The sequence below is a fragment of the Thermobia domestica genome, chromosome 1 (genome assembly GCF_964235325.1).
Source record: "Thermobia domestica chromosome 1, izTheDome1.hap1.1, whole genome shotgun sequence".
NCBI lineage: Eukaryota > Metazoa > Arthropoda > Insecta > Zygentoma > Lepismatidae > Thermobia > Thermobia domestica.
In genome coordinates this window covers 116,019,537-116,034,729 of record NC_137454.1, presented here as the reverse complement: position 1 = coordinate 116,034,729, position 15,193 = coordinate 116,019,537, and the positions used below count along the sequence as shown (strand labels likewise).

The 15,193-nt window shown below is 36.7% G+C and overlaps 1 protein-coding gene across 3 annotated transcripts in view; it reads left to right on the top strand.

The window, feature by feature from the left end:
- The window catches only part of LOC145688248 (uncharacterized), a 211,348-nt gene extending 203,269 nt beyond the window's left edge, over positions 1 to 8,079 (top strand). For all 3 annotated transcript variants that reach the window (XM_081762210.1, XM_081762190.1, XM_081762200.1), the window contains one exon: positions 7,381 to 8,079. In XM_081762210.1, coding sequence (XP_081618336.1) covers positions 7,381 to 7,609 — 229 coding nt within the window. In that variant the 3' untranslated portion in view covers positions 7,610 to 8,079. The remainder of the gene's footprint in view (positions 1 to 7,380) is intronic.
- Positions 8,080 to 15,193: the final 7,114 nt, after the last annotated feature.

The following is a 15,193-nucleotide window of genomic DNA, read 5'->3' as shown; positions in this document are numbered from 1 at the left end:
GTGCACCACTCACAGCACGATCCACGTCCAGGCGGTAACCAATTTCACACCAGACCATGTCGAGCATGTCTGATGTAACAGTACCAATTGCCTCGCAAATTTTTGCTTTTAGGTGATTCACATTATCAATTTTAACATGGATGTCTTTGATAAGAAAAAAGAATCTAATAGTGTAATTTTGAGGCTTTGTGGGGTGCCAAGGAATGCATCTTGACATGCGATTCATTGATCCCCAAACCGAACATCCACAGCCCGTAAATCAATACAAGCAAAGTGAGAGAGTGCCCCAACGTGTTCAAAGATAATGTTAAAGGTACGTGTTTCCATGGCCTCAGTTTGCGGGAAAACAAGTAGTTCTAACATGTCATAACATGGTTTTCTTTTGTCACGATGTAGTGGATTCTGGTACAAATCTTTGCTACCCCCCCCCCAAAAAAAAATACTTCCAAACTTCATTATTATTGCTAACCCAATTCGTTGGCTCCCCCCCCCCCCAAAGTTTAACCACACAAATGCCACAATTCTTGCATAACAGCTTCACGAAACACCACCACTTTTTCTCGAAGACCATTATATATTACAATGTCACTATTCAGTTTCCTCAGTAATCTGGCCGTCAGTTTGCCAATATACAGTACATTGTCACTAAAACAGCCTTGTTATTCCATGGCAACAGTGTATGAAATTTTTAATTCACAGTTAAAATTTTGAAGCGTTACTATTGCTTCTCGAAAGGTCCAAATCACTACCGCTGTCTCTGTTTAATTATCTTCAACGTTGGTGTTTGTTAAAGATAATTAAATACTATTATACCCAACATCTCGAACTGATTTTTGGCTCCACCCAGCTTATATTCTTAATTATTCTCCACGTAAGCCCACGTTTATCCTCTCCAGAATACGCAAGCATTTTGTTAACTCTTTTCTTTTATTTATTTATTTATTTATTTATGAACACACAATGTGTTTTTCCTCTTCAAAGCTTCTTTCGCAATTGCTACTATAGTTTTTATTTTTATCCGTTCATATATTACCTAAATACTGGTATAGTGTAACTTGATCTGTTTTCTCCCCCCTCTGATCCCATATACTTGTGAAGGTACCTTATTTCTAATCACTATTCTCTTTCTTTAAAATATCTATTTTATTACGTATTGTTCCCAGTTCTTTTCTCAACATCATTCATCGGTTATTCAAAGTAAGCGAATATAATCTCTATTGCTCTTTTCCCTCTACTTTTTCATTATTTGTTCGTTCATTTCTCTAATATCTTATATTCAATGTCCGAAGTAGAACATAGGCGGCGCCACAGTGGGTGCACTCTAATAAATTTCCCGAACTTATCCTTCTATATTGCAAATCCCTTGTTTTCTCCAATGCCTAGATTATAGAATAAATTCTATTCTTATACAAATACTCAATGTACCCCTTTTGCTGGCCTAAACCTTCATTTCTCTTGTTATTCATAAATTTTACCTCCAAATACGTATTAGTCTAGGAGCTAATATCAGAAAGGCCTCTAAAACGAAATTGGCACAACCCAAACTACATCTAAGGTTTGATACCATAGTTTGGTAGAATTGGATATATATATATATATATATATATATATATATATATATATATATATATATATATATATATATATATATATACGAGGGTTGTTCAATAATTATTGTCCCTGACCTATAAGCAGCATTATTTTTCCAAAACGTCTCCTTCTTCCACCTATGCTGTAAAGCCACTATGCCAGCTTCAAAGAAAGTCTCTGGCTGAGCCGTGCGCCACTCCTCCACAGCTTCAATAACAGCTGCATTTGAGTGAAATTTCTTCCCCTTGAGGAGCTCCTTCAACTTTGGGAACAAATGAAAGTCACTAGGGACAAGGGAGGATGTTCCAACACATCAAAACCAGTAGCATGGATTGCGGCACCAGTAAGATGGCTTTTGTGGGCCGGAGCATTATCTTGGTGGAACAGTGCTGTTCGCTGCAACATCCCGCACTGTTTTTCCTTGATTGCCTCGCGTAACTTAGGGATTAAGAATGCATAATAGGCCCCCGTAATAGTGTGTCCTACCTCCAGGTAGTCAATAAGGAGCACACCCTTCGAATCCCAAAACTTGTGGCCATAACTTTGCGTGCTGATGCTTGCACCTCGAACTTGCGTGGGGGAGGCGAACTGCTATGCCTCCACTCCATGCTCTGTCGTTTGGGCTCGGGATCATAGTGGTGGAGCCACGTCTCATCCACTGTCACAGATCTATCACAGAGCTGTTTCTGGTCTACCCCCATAACCTCCAAACCAGCCCTTGAACATCGAACTGTCTTTCTGACGCGGGCCGCGGTGGCTCAGTGGTAGAGCCTTCACCTCTGGTGCTTGGGGTCCCGGGTTCGATCCCAGCCCCCGCCAAATGAACTTTGTGGTGGACAAACACCGTGTGCGTGGGTTTTCTCGGGGTTCTCCCACTTTCTTCAGTCCACCATTTCATTCATTATTCATCATCACCGTCTCCTTTAGCCTAACCGGCATAATCGTAGGACGTAAAACTCAAATTTTTTTCTCTCTTTCTGGTGTTCACGAGATAACATGTTGGGTACCCATCGCGCTGACACCTTTCTGAATCCCAAGTGTTCACGCACAATAGTTACCACTGAGCCTACAGAGATGTGCATGATGTTTGCTAATAGTTGCACCGTGATTCGTCTGTGTGCTATAATCGTATCATGCACAGCATCAATGTTTTCTAGGGTGCATGCTGTTGTTGGAGGACCAGCACCAGGACCTGTTGACAGCTTTCCCTGCCGCAACGGAAGTCGCGGCACCAGTTCTTTACCACCTGGTAGGAAGGGGCCCCATCACCCAACACACTGATCATGTCCCCATGAATCTCCTTTGGGCTTAGCCCCTTTTTCTGGAGGTACTTGATGACAGCTCGTTGTTCGGTTTTCACTATTTTTCAAGCTAGGTGCCACCTCTCACATCTGAAACGACAAAAAAGAACATTAATATAGTAGTTATGGTTCTGAATTTTAGCATATAGGCATCTAAGACATTAGGCTGCAATATCTCTCATCATCCATCCCAGCTCAAGTATTTTAAATATGCCGGGGACAATAATTATTGAACTTTCCTCGTATATATATATATATATATTCTAGGTAGTATGTCACGTCAAATTGTGGTATCACTAATTTTTTGGACGCCATTTTGTATTTTCATCACGTGACTTAAGTCACATTCGAGAGTCGTTGGCTTAAAATGTGCATAATTCAAGTTAGAATGGAGCGATTTAAATAATTTTGGCACCAAATGAGACAATGAAATGCTCTACTACATTTCAAGCGAACAAGACCGAAGTCACGTGATCATGATCATGGCCCAAAATTGCGCCCAAAAATTAATGATACCACAATTTAATGTTACATCTAAGGTTTCACACCACAGTTTGGTAAAATGTAGTATATATGAATACCCTAGGTAGTATGTCACGTCACATTGTGGTATCACTAATTTTATGGATACCATTTTGTGTTTTGATCACGTGACTTCTGCCACGCTCGAGAGTCGTTGGATTAAAATGTGCTAACTCCGGTAAGAATGGGGCGATTTAAAAAAGAATAACACCAAATGAGAGGTAATAAAATGCTCTACATAAAAGATTTCATTATTTCATGATTTTATTCACCTTTACACGTTAAATTTCACCACTTGCATTAGACCTACATTCAGTGGCACAACCAGTCATGAGCTCGTGGGGCCCAGGCCCCCTCCAAAACTAAGCTGGTCTATCATATATAGCAGCGCTGGAGAGAAATTTTGGTGAAATTTCTGAAAAATCATTATTGGTTGTCATTTCTCCAGTATCTTATAAATATGTGAACTTACATGCACCGTGCGTGAAGAGTGCTCTTAATCTACATTGAGGCATGAGACACCATGTGCGAAATATCGTCATGCGATAGTTTACTGCTGTCTTTTTCGAATAAATGCCTCACCTCTCTTGTCAACAACCTTCCTCAGACAAGAGGCAATGTTTTCATGTTTCTCACTGTTATAATCCGTCCTTCCACTTTAGGTGTGGTCAATCAAGTGGTAAGCAGTCAGCGACAAAAGTTCTTTCTGTTTGGTAAAATTTATTTTGGGGATAATTGCGGTATGGCTTAAACGTACAGATAATTAAATTCTTTATAATTTACTGAAAACTCTACTCAAATTGTCCTTCCATTCTGAACTTATTTACGAAACTAATTTAATCAAACCGAAAGAACTTTTATCGCTGACTGTACTCATTTTGTCGCATTGGCATCCTTATAAGTCTGTGAAAATTTTAATGCCGTATTATAAGTTGTTTGTTTGCGAGCAGAATTTCTCAAGTCCGTCGTTATAAATTGTAGAGTGTATTTTTTGTACATATTATTCAGTAGTATTACAAAATGTGTAATGTTTCAATAAACCTAAAACAGATTGATGTATAAATGAATACTGAATTAAGTCAAAGCATTGTACAAAAGAAAAAAAAACAGTGAAAACCCTAAATTAATTGCTTAGAGTAATAAATGTGTAATCATATGCAAAAATAAAGATCTACAAAGTAATAATTACAGTGCAAGTTTTAAAAATTGCAACAGGTTAATAATAGGAAATTTGTGAATTTGAATTTTTATTTTAAGGTCTGTTAGCATGTTAAAATAATAACTAAATTTCATGTGGTAAGAAGAATTCAAACTTTCAATTTTGACCATATCAGGTAATGCAGTACATCGTTTGTAGGCTACTGTATTAGATAGTCTTAACCCCTCCAGAAATAAAATCCTGGTTTATATATAACCCACTGCCTGTATTTCTACTGTACTACTGATAACTTCTTAAATGACATACTCATCATTATCTGACTCATTTAAACGTCCATATATGTGTGTATATGGGTTTTGGCATTCTTCATTTGCCATACAAGAACATGCTTCCGTAAACGAAAGATTTTGCACCATGCATGGGCAGTCTCTCCTTACACAACGTGATTTGAAACAGTGATACATTGTAAGTTCAGTTAGTCCGTTTGGTGCTGACTCTGTTGTCATCCACACTAGTTTAGAACACTATCGTAGTTGCGCCAGCCATGTTCTTAAGGTGATGGGAGATCTTGGTTTGAAACTAATGCCTTCTTCCAGATGTAAGACTGATAATTTCTACGCTTTAGGTGTTGCAGCAGACCGTCTGTTGTTCAAGGCAGTAACTCGTTTTTCTGTCCCTTTTGGTAGAATAACAGGAATCGTACAACATCAGTTTTGAGGCTAGTCTTCTCACGTTTTATATACAACTTACACACGAGTGATTCAAATGCTGAAATAGTATCTTCAGTGAGTGTCACATGCATACCCAACTTGCAAACTCCTTTCTGATATAGCTCATTTTCACACAGCAATTTGAAGGGTCTTTTCTTCCCAATTGCTGTGGACGAGCTCGTGGAGTCACAGCCAGTTAGTACATGGAAGGGTAATAGTGTATCGCATAGTCTAAGACCCAAATCAACAGCCAGCTTGTGTATTGGAATGAACCAACAATTGCTTACACTGCTCTCTAGTTAACTATACTGTTTTTGTCTCATTCCTGAATCCTTTAATATTAAGTATCTGATGTCCTGTCTGAAGTTTCTCTTGTGCCATTTTGCATCAAGTGTTAGTCAGAATTCACAGAGGTACACTTTATTTTTTTTTAGGATTTGCCATATATTTCGACCACTGCTTTGGGATTGATGTGGTTTCTGATGTAATCCTGACTTCCAGTCCTGTAGAAACTCTTCTTCGGTCACATTCTCCAGTCTTCATTGACAGATATTGACCAAAAACATAATCGACTCGCATGCATCCATTAAGACCCAACGCAGCATTAATTGCATAATATTGCTTCTGTAAAGCATCTCATTACCTCTCATTTGGTGTCAATATTATTTAAATCGCTCAATTCTAACCGGAGTTATGCACGTTTTAACCCGACTCACGAACCTGACCAAATCACGTGATCAAAACTAAACTGGTGTCCATAAAATTAGTGATACTACAATTTGACGTACATGCTACCTAGAGTTCTTGTGTACCACATTTTACCAAATTGTGGTGTCAAACCTTAGATGTAACATTAAATTGTGGCATCATTAATTTATGGGTGCATTTTGGGTGGTGATCACGTTACTTCGGTCACGTTCGGGACTTGTTGGCTTCAAATGTAGTAGAGCATTTCATTGTCTTTCATTTGTTGCCAAAATTATTTAAATCGCTCCATTCTAACTTGAATTATGCACATTTGAAGACAACGACTCCCGAATGTGACTGAAGTCACGTGATAAAAACACAAAATGGCGTCCAAAAAATTAGTGATACCATAACTTGACGTGACATACTACTAGGGTGTTTATATATAACCCATTCTACCAAACTGTAGGATCAAACCTTAGATGTAGCGCCGGTTGAGCGAAGCATTTTTTTTTTTTTAAAGATATTAGCTTCTTGACTATATCTTCATATTTTTCTGTTCTCTCAAATTTCTCCCCCTTATCTCACTTTATCATCTTCCCTTCTTAATGTACAGTTCAGCCTTTTATACATTATGTTCTCCTCTCCAAAAGAACTTTAGCTCCACACCTTTCTTTCTCTCTTTTCTTCTGCTTGGTATCTATATTCATTGAATAGAATATATGAGGTGTCTTTTCTTCTCTTGCTCTCTCTATCATCAGAAAGGTTTGTCAACAAGGATTGATCATTCTCTCCCGTCTTACATTCATTTCCTCTAAACTTTCAATATTACACTCCTGTCTTCCTCAGCTACAAGCGCTCCCGTTTCTCTCTATGTATAATTTCTTCTATTTCCTCGTAATTTTTTCTTCACTTAAGCTGTGGGCTTAACATAGTAGTTCACGACTGTTTGTATCAACAATATATTTTTCCCATTCAGTCTCATTATATTGTCGTTTCGTCGAAAAATCTTACTTTATTATTATTATTATTATTATTATTATTATTATTATTATTATTATTATTATTATTATTATTTATTTATTTATTTATTTATTTATTTATTATTTATTATTTATTATTTCAGTCACTTAAATACAGTTCTACATATGCGTTCGCTTTTTCAATATGAAAGACTTGTGTATATTTCGTTTTGTATTTCCTCAGTATTTTCCCAACTATTTGAACATATTCCCACTAACTCAAACTTATTTATGTTCAACTCTTGATTCAAAAATTTAGATTTCCTTCCGCGAACATAGTACGTAAGTTTCAACGCACAACATTTTATTTTTATTTTTCCGTTTCTTCTCACTCGCCATTTCTTTGGAATTGTACTTTTGACGAAGAAAATTTCTTATTTTCGTTACAGTTATTTGGAGAAGGGAATTAAGGGAAGTACAGAAGTCGGAGAAAAGACAACAGAAGAGCAGATAAGTTTTCGGTATCTGGATAGTGATACCAATACAGATATAAAATGTGAACCTAAAATACAAACAAGAACAGGAATGACCAAAGAAGCATTAGGAAGAAGAAAACCAAAGATGTACAGTGTGTTCGGGAAGTCTGTTACACTCCTATACCATACTAATTCTTATTAGAATAATTTAGTAATGAATAATGAATTTATAGTTAGTTGTCCAACGATCCGTATGTGCTCCATCATGTTGGATACATAGTTGAATGCGCATCCATTTTTTTCGTTACTTTTTTCCAAGACTGCAGGTATGATCCCACCAAACGCATCCCGTACTGCTTGTTGAAGTTCGTTGTTGGTTTTATATTGACGCTCGGAAATCTGCATCTTGATTAATAACCCGTAACGAGTTATTGGATGCTTTCAGACCAGGGCTTCAACTTACAGAATGATTGAGTAGGGCAAACTCAGATCACCAACAATGGAACAACAATAACAATGATAATAGCTACACCAATATCACCTTTAACAAAAATTAATAATTAATAATAACATTAATGCTCTAATATTACTATAATGAATATAATATGAATATGCGGCGTAGGGGCATACGGACTTCCCGGACATGTATATACAATGTATTGTGTTTCGTTGTACAGAAGGTAAATTACTCATTAAATATTTCGTTTGACATATTGTATTTCATGAAGTACAATTGCAAATATTACGAAGAAAAAGTTAAACATGGTGGCTTGGTGGTAGAACGCTCACCTTTGGTGCGATTACCCCGGTTCGATTCCACTCATGTGAGTTCAACAAGGCCAATTAATGTGATTCCAGACCAATTTGTGGTGGACAATATCATGTTCGTGAGTTATTTGAAGGTTCTCCCAGATCCATCCACATTCTCATTCCACCAGTTCCTTCATCTTCGTTCACTTTCGTTAATCTTTGGTTTTCTTTAAAGTAAAACCGTGTTATGTAAAATTAGAAATTTTCTAGAAACTCGAAAAAGATGAAGAAAACCTTCGAGATAAGAATATGGAGAAAATATACCAAGTGGAAAGGCAAATCAATATTGAAATATTGCGATTAGTGAAAAAGAAAAGAAAAATGTTGGAAACAGTTAAGATAACATTAAATCATTGATTTAAAGTTCCACGATTATATCCTTTAGGATAAAGGAGACGGACGATTAGGATAGCCCATGAGACAACATGAAACTATATTTTTGTGTCAAGATAGAGCTCTTCCAACAGAAACACAAACACTGTCCGCGAGACGAGACATGACTTTCACAATAGATTTTCGACACGACACTCCGTTAACTCTTGTCTCGTAAGTATTTCTCCGGATGATTAATGAAAGTGAGTTATTATAAAAGAATGTAACGTGAATGTGGATCGGAACGGGAGATCCCCGAGAAATATCCACAAACACAATGTTGTCTATCACAGACTCGCAAAAGAAGTGAGCGCTCTACCACTAAACCCTTGTATCCTTACGAACTAACTCTATTTGTCTATGGTACCTGGAGGTTTAATGCCGCGCACACAAAAGCTCTCCATTGACTTCTGTCCTTCGCTAACTGGATCCAGTTTCTACTTTGCATTCTTACTTCTGCAAGATCCATCTTAATATTATCCTCCCATCTAGATCTTCCTAATAGACGTTTACCTATTAAATTTCCAGTTGAACTTTGAAAGAGTTCGTACCTTCTTCCATTCTGGCTATACAACCTGCCCACCTGAGCCTCCTAGACTTGATGACCCTAATAATGTTTGGTAAACAGTATAAATTATGCAGTTCCTCATTATGAAGTAGCCGCCATTCCCCATTCCCGTCCCTCTTGGGTCCTAATATTCGTCTCAGGATTTTATTTTCAAATACTTTCAGTCTACGTTGTTCTCTCAGAGTAAGCGACGAAACCATACAGTACATACACTGAACTGTATTTTCAGTATCCTTACACTGAAAATAATTAAACATGAAGAAAATACTACTTAGGACATTGTTTGAAAAGAAGGTATATTCTACATTGAACTGACAGATGACTAGTGGAAGGAAAACCAGCGAGAGTGAACAGGCAACTAGTTGCTGATTGAGTTAAAGCTGGTAATTCCCACGCCAAGATGAAGAAATTAGCCGACTATGATATATGCACGATGCTTCTTACTTGGTGATAACTAACCTAAATTACGATTATGGTGATGACGTAACCTTGTGACAAAAACAAATTTAATGAATTGAAGATATAAACTCCATCATAGCATGATACACGTCAAAACACTTGTTGATTTCTTATTGACGCCGTACGTCACTATCAATAAATTTAATACTCGTAAATAATGGGGGATTTAAATGAAAAAAAAAAACTTTTTGTTGTTGAAATGTTACCTTAAAACAAGGTGGTTCTGTGTGGGATGTGTGACGTAATTCGGATTTCTTCTTCTCTTTCTTTCTTTTCAAAATTAAGTTCCACAAACCAGTTTTCCAACCAACAAAAACTGAATTAAGAATCTCATTCTTGTCAAATCGAATGAAACTCCTTGCGTACTTGCCAATACAAGGGTTCTATTTATGAAAAGAAACCAGATTGTTAATTTATGAGTCTGGTATGGGAATAAAGTTGTTATAACTAGTTATATGTGTCAAACATCAACTTATCAGATAATCATATATTAGATCTATTTTTTTTTTTAGTTAAGGAATTGTAGAAATTAATGGAAATTGTGAATGTTAATGATAAAGAAATTCCATTTGCTATATTCTACTAATTCTATGACTTTATTATGTTGTAATAAGAGTTTATTGCTATAGATACAAATAGCTAAATTAAATCGTGCCCTTAGTCAACCCAAACTATTAAAAATGTTTATTACGGCAATTAAGTCCAATTTCGCTGTATATATTATGTTTTGATTATATTATCAATTTAAAAATTAGTAAATAATAACAGATAGAGTAATTTTAAAGGTCCATTCTAACAATATGTGTCATCACTTTTTTTTTAATTAGAAATTTAGTAATTTTTGCCTTGAAATTCAGACTACAATTGTCACCAGTTTCGCAGTTGTCTTTCCGTATCTCGCAATAGGTTTGCCAATGTGGGTTCACAACATTTTTTTACTATTGATTTTGCGATATATGCAAAAGGTAAAAGTGAAGGGGAATGCGAGGGACGTCGTTCCCCGACTTCCAAAAATATATATAGCGTCCCTCCACTTCCTAGAAAAAGATGGCACGGGGGACTACGTGATGTCATGCGTCCCCCTACTTTTTCAGGCGCATTTTTGCCCTTGGATATATGTTATGTTATATTTGTATACAGTATATATATATATATATATATATATATATACCACTTAATGAATTTATTAAGTAAGTGAACAATCGGACATTTTCTATAAAGCTAACCAAGAAAGTTCTGTCGCTTTTTGTGGTCTATGTTCAAGTGGCCCTCACACCGTGAGAGGAATGCGAATGGAGATAAGGCGAAGGTAAGCTGTTATGTGGGTATATCCAACATACTACCTGGTTGTCGCAGTTCAGTTACACCGTGAAGTTGCAGAAGGACAGAGTGAACATAGGACCTCCACAGAGTGTCATAAAGGCGTGTATGCTGTACGATTTCAAACTGGGGTCAAACGCCGCTGCAGCGGGGCGGAAGATATCCAGGCATTTGTTGAGGATGTCTTGACTACGCGGACAGTGCAGCGGTGATTTAACAAGTTTAAGGACGGTGACGAAACACTCCAAGACGCACCACATGCCGGAACATCAACACATGCACAAAATGAAGATCTTCAGGTAGCAATTGAGGCGAACAGTGACCAGACATGTGAGGAACTTGGACTACAATTCAGTGTGAGTAGAGAGACCATTTGGCAGCACCTCCATCAACTTGGGAAGCACTACACGTTGAGTCGATGGGTCCCACATGATTTGACTCCGGGGAAGAAGGCAACGCAAGCAGACACCTGTGTTTCTTTGCTGTCTCGTCTGAGAAAGGAGCCATTTTTTGACAGGGTGTTGACATGTGATGAAAAGTGGGATCTGTACTAAGTTTCACGGCGCAATCATCATTGGTTAGCATCCTATGAACTGGTTCCAAAATAGCCGAAACCAACACTGCACCAGAAGAAGGTCCTCCTGTGTGTTTGGTGAGCTCGCGGCACCGCGGATCGGGAACTACTACCAGCTGGTCAGAGCATCAATGCAACTGTGTGCTGTCAGCAGTTGAGCTGTGTTCAAGAAAAACTCAAAACTCTGGAGCCAACACTTTTGAATCGGAAAGGGGTTCCTCCTGTTACAGACAAAGCTAAGCCCACGTGGCTAGGATAAACCGGAACACCTTTCTACGTCTTAGATAGGAAATACTATTGCATCTGCCATACTTCCCGGACATTGCACTGTCCGATTATCACCTGTTTCATTCCGTGGACAATCACCTTAGAGGACGCCAGTTCAATCCCTAGTAGAGGTGCAAAATGCACTTGATACTTTCTTCGCTTAACGGCTCACTAAGTTCTAATACGATGGAATCCGTGGTCTTCCAGAACGTTGGTAGAAGGTCGTCGATGCTGATAGGGATTATTTTTGATCTTACAGGTACATCTTAGGTGACTTATCGATGTTCGAAGGTTAGTGGGTGAAAAAGCGACAGAACTTTCTTGGTTACCTTATTCATGATATATTTGTATTAATCATTAAATGAATATAACCTTTATCTTATCATTCAAATTAGCTAATAAGAAGAAACTGTACCTACACAAGAAAAACTACTCGAAAATAATAAGCCTCATGAAATATACATGAACAATAGAGCACTAAAGATAATTTTATAGTGTTAATGAAATAAACAATGGAGGCCTAATGGGTATTGTTTTCATTAGGCCTCCATTGTTTATTTCATTAACACTATAAAATTATCTAATACCCAACCAACACAACAGATCTAGTTTGAAATGAACAAATGTCTGTCTTCTTCCTATCGTCCCCTACAAATTTCACTGCACGTAATTCTTAAATGTCATAGTTATAGCTGTAAATAGACTACGGATTCGAACTCAGGAGCTCGAAAACTATAGAAATCACCTATTTTCGTTCGTGGGAGCGAAAAAAAGTTTCATTTTGCCGACCAGTGTAATGATTTAAAATGTTTACAAGTGCTTATAAAGTTTATGTTCCATAATAAATGACCCAACGTGTTATGTTTAACAATATTAGGTCTACTTGGGAAAGAACTTTTATTTTTACTTGTCATGGTTTAAAAACAAGAACTTACCGAAAGCAAGTGACTTTCAACGAGGACTACGGAAATTTTCAGCATTCTCCTTACATTTGCATACAGATGATTTAATTAATAAACTCTAAAATCTATGGTCTAAATACTTGGTAAAATGAAGACCTTTGCTTCAGATCAGAAGACACCAGAAAAACCACACTACTTGTTATGACCTGAAGCAAATCTCTCCATTTCACCAGTTTCTTAGAAGTTTCCTAAATTACAGAGGGAAAATATTCCTTCGTATAATACAATACCTCTCCTCAATTGTCAGTGATGAAAATTACTTCTACAACCTTTCACAAATATGTATTACTATGTATTATTTCATTTTATGGAGAATTGCGAATTTAGAGATGATGCGAAATTGTGCATACTTGCCCTACCTGCCTCTATAATACCGTTTTAGTGTCATTATTAAACTGTTAACTTTCCTTCGGAAGTCATGCATTTAGTATCCGATGGTAGCTCATGTGGTTAGAGTTTTTTCTTACATGAAATCTCTAGGTGTCGATGTTAAAGAAAGAGGTTAACTTCAAACAACAAATAATTATTCGTGGCACGTAAAGTTATTTCCTCTAGTCCAATTAGCTCGTAGTCTTCCTAACTAACTTTTTAATCATTCTGTTTGCTTTTCACATATAAGTAACATCTCCTCCCTAAACTTAAGACATCTACTTATGTCTTAATATAGTCTGAGAAACGTTTTCTTCTACATTCAAATATCACTGATTACCGAAGATTGTGCTCCACGAGTGGGGCTATTAGAACTCTTGGTTTAGCTGGAACAATTCCGAATTTACCTTATTTGACCCCGTATTCCGAAGTAAATATTTGGGGCTCCAAATGAATGTGCAGATTTCTTCCAACACATAAGTGAATATTATTCGTGCAGTATTATTGTAAAAGAAAATCCCGCTTTTATCAATCACTGATATTCAACAGATGAATAATCTAATCTTTGTCTCCCAACTAAATTGTTCGTACGTCTGGACATGTCTGCAATGTGAATTGGATTTACTCTTTAGACCTCCCGGAACTTACTTCTTTCATTATTACTTCGTTCCACAATAAAATATAAATTGGTGACCATTGATCAACATTTTTCAGAGAGGAGTAAAAGCTTATAACTATGAATATACAGTATTGTACATTTTCATAAGATGTTCCGATTTCTTAATCTAGAAACATGGCAGTCGTACTCATGAACAAAATTTTAAAATAATTCGAATCTATCTTTTATGTATATTGAATTGAATCAGTATTTTTTAAAAATCATCCTTCACATTTTTTATCTTGAAATATACTATTATACATGTCAAGCAAGTATACATAGATTTAAGCGTTTTTCCTTCTCTATTGGAAGATCTTGGGTTCGAAGCCGGAAGAAGGAACTTTAACAAAGTTTTATTTCCTGGTTCTTTGTAAATTTCACTAATGAGCGAATGCTAGGGTGATTCATTCCGTCTCCTTTCTCATACTCTCATACTTGTTCAAGTTTCTAGGCCTCGTAGTCCATATCTGGAAATTTGCTAAATAATTAAATATACGTGATCCTTTGTAATAAAAATAGAAGTACTGACAGTGTAATTAAAATAGAACAAAACATATTAAAAAGAGCATACTTTTGCGACTTATAATTGTAATTAATTAATATCATTCATTTAATGAATAAAATGAATGCCCGTTAGGCTAAAGAAGGTGGATGATCAATTAAAATGCATGATTATTAAATAAGAAATGGGAAATAAAATAAGGAAGAACCTCAAGAAAACCCAAGAATATGGTATCATTCACCATAAACTTAAATTGCAGCCTAACCAGAAAACCGTCCAACCTGAGGTGAGTTCTACCACTCAGCCACCGTGTTCCCCTATTCAGTGAATATTCGCATACAAATACATAGCTGTTAAAAACATTTTACACTTCAAATACTTAACAATGAAACATCGAAAGGGAAACTTTGGGTAAAAGATGACTAGAGCCTTTATTAAAGGCACTATGCCAACTTCTACTTTCCAATATCTAACATCAATATCAACAAACCAAAATCATATTCACGAAGAAATTAAATGTCGACTGAAAACAGGGAATTCATGTTATTATTCAGTTCAAAATCTTTTGTCATCGCGAATTCTGACGAGGAATTTGAAGCTTAATATATATAAATCGACAATAATGCCTGTTGTGTAAGGTTGCTTAGCCTGAGGGAAGAACACAGACTGAAAATATTTGAGATCAAGATCCTGGGACGAATATTCGAATCCGAGAGGAACGGGAATTTGGATTGGCGGAAACTTCATAACGAGCTACATAACTTAAATAGTTTACCAAACATTGTTGGGGGTCATCAAATCTAGGAGGCTCAGGTGGGCAGGTCATGTAGTCAGAATGAAAGAATGTAGGAACGCTTTCAAATTTTGAACTGGGAATCCAATCGGGAAACGACCATTAGGAAAACCTAGGCGCAGATGGCAGGAT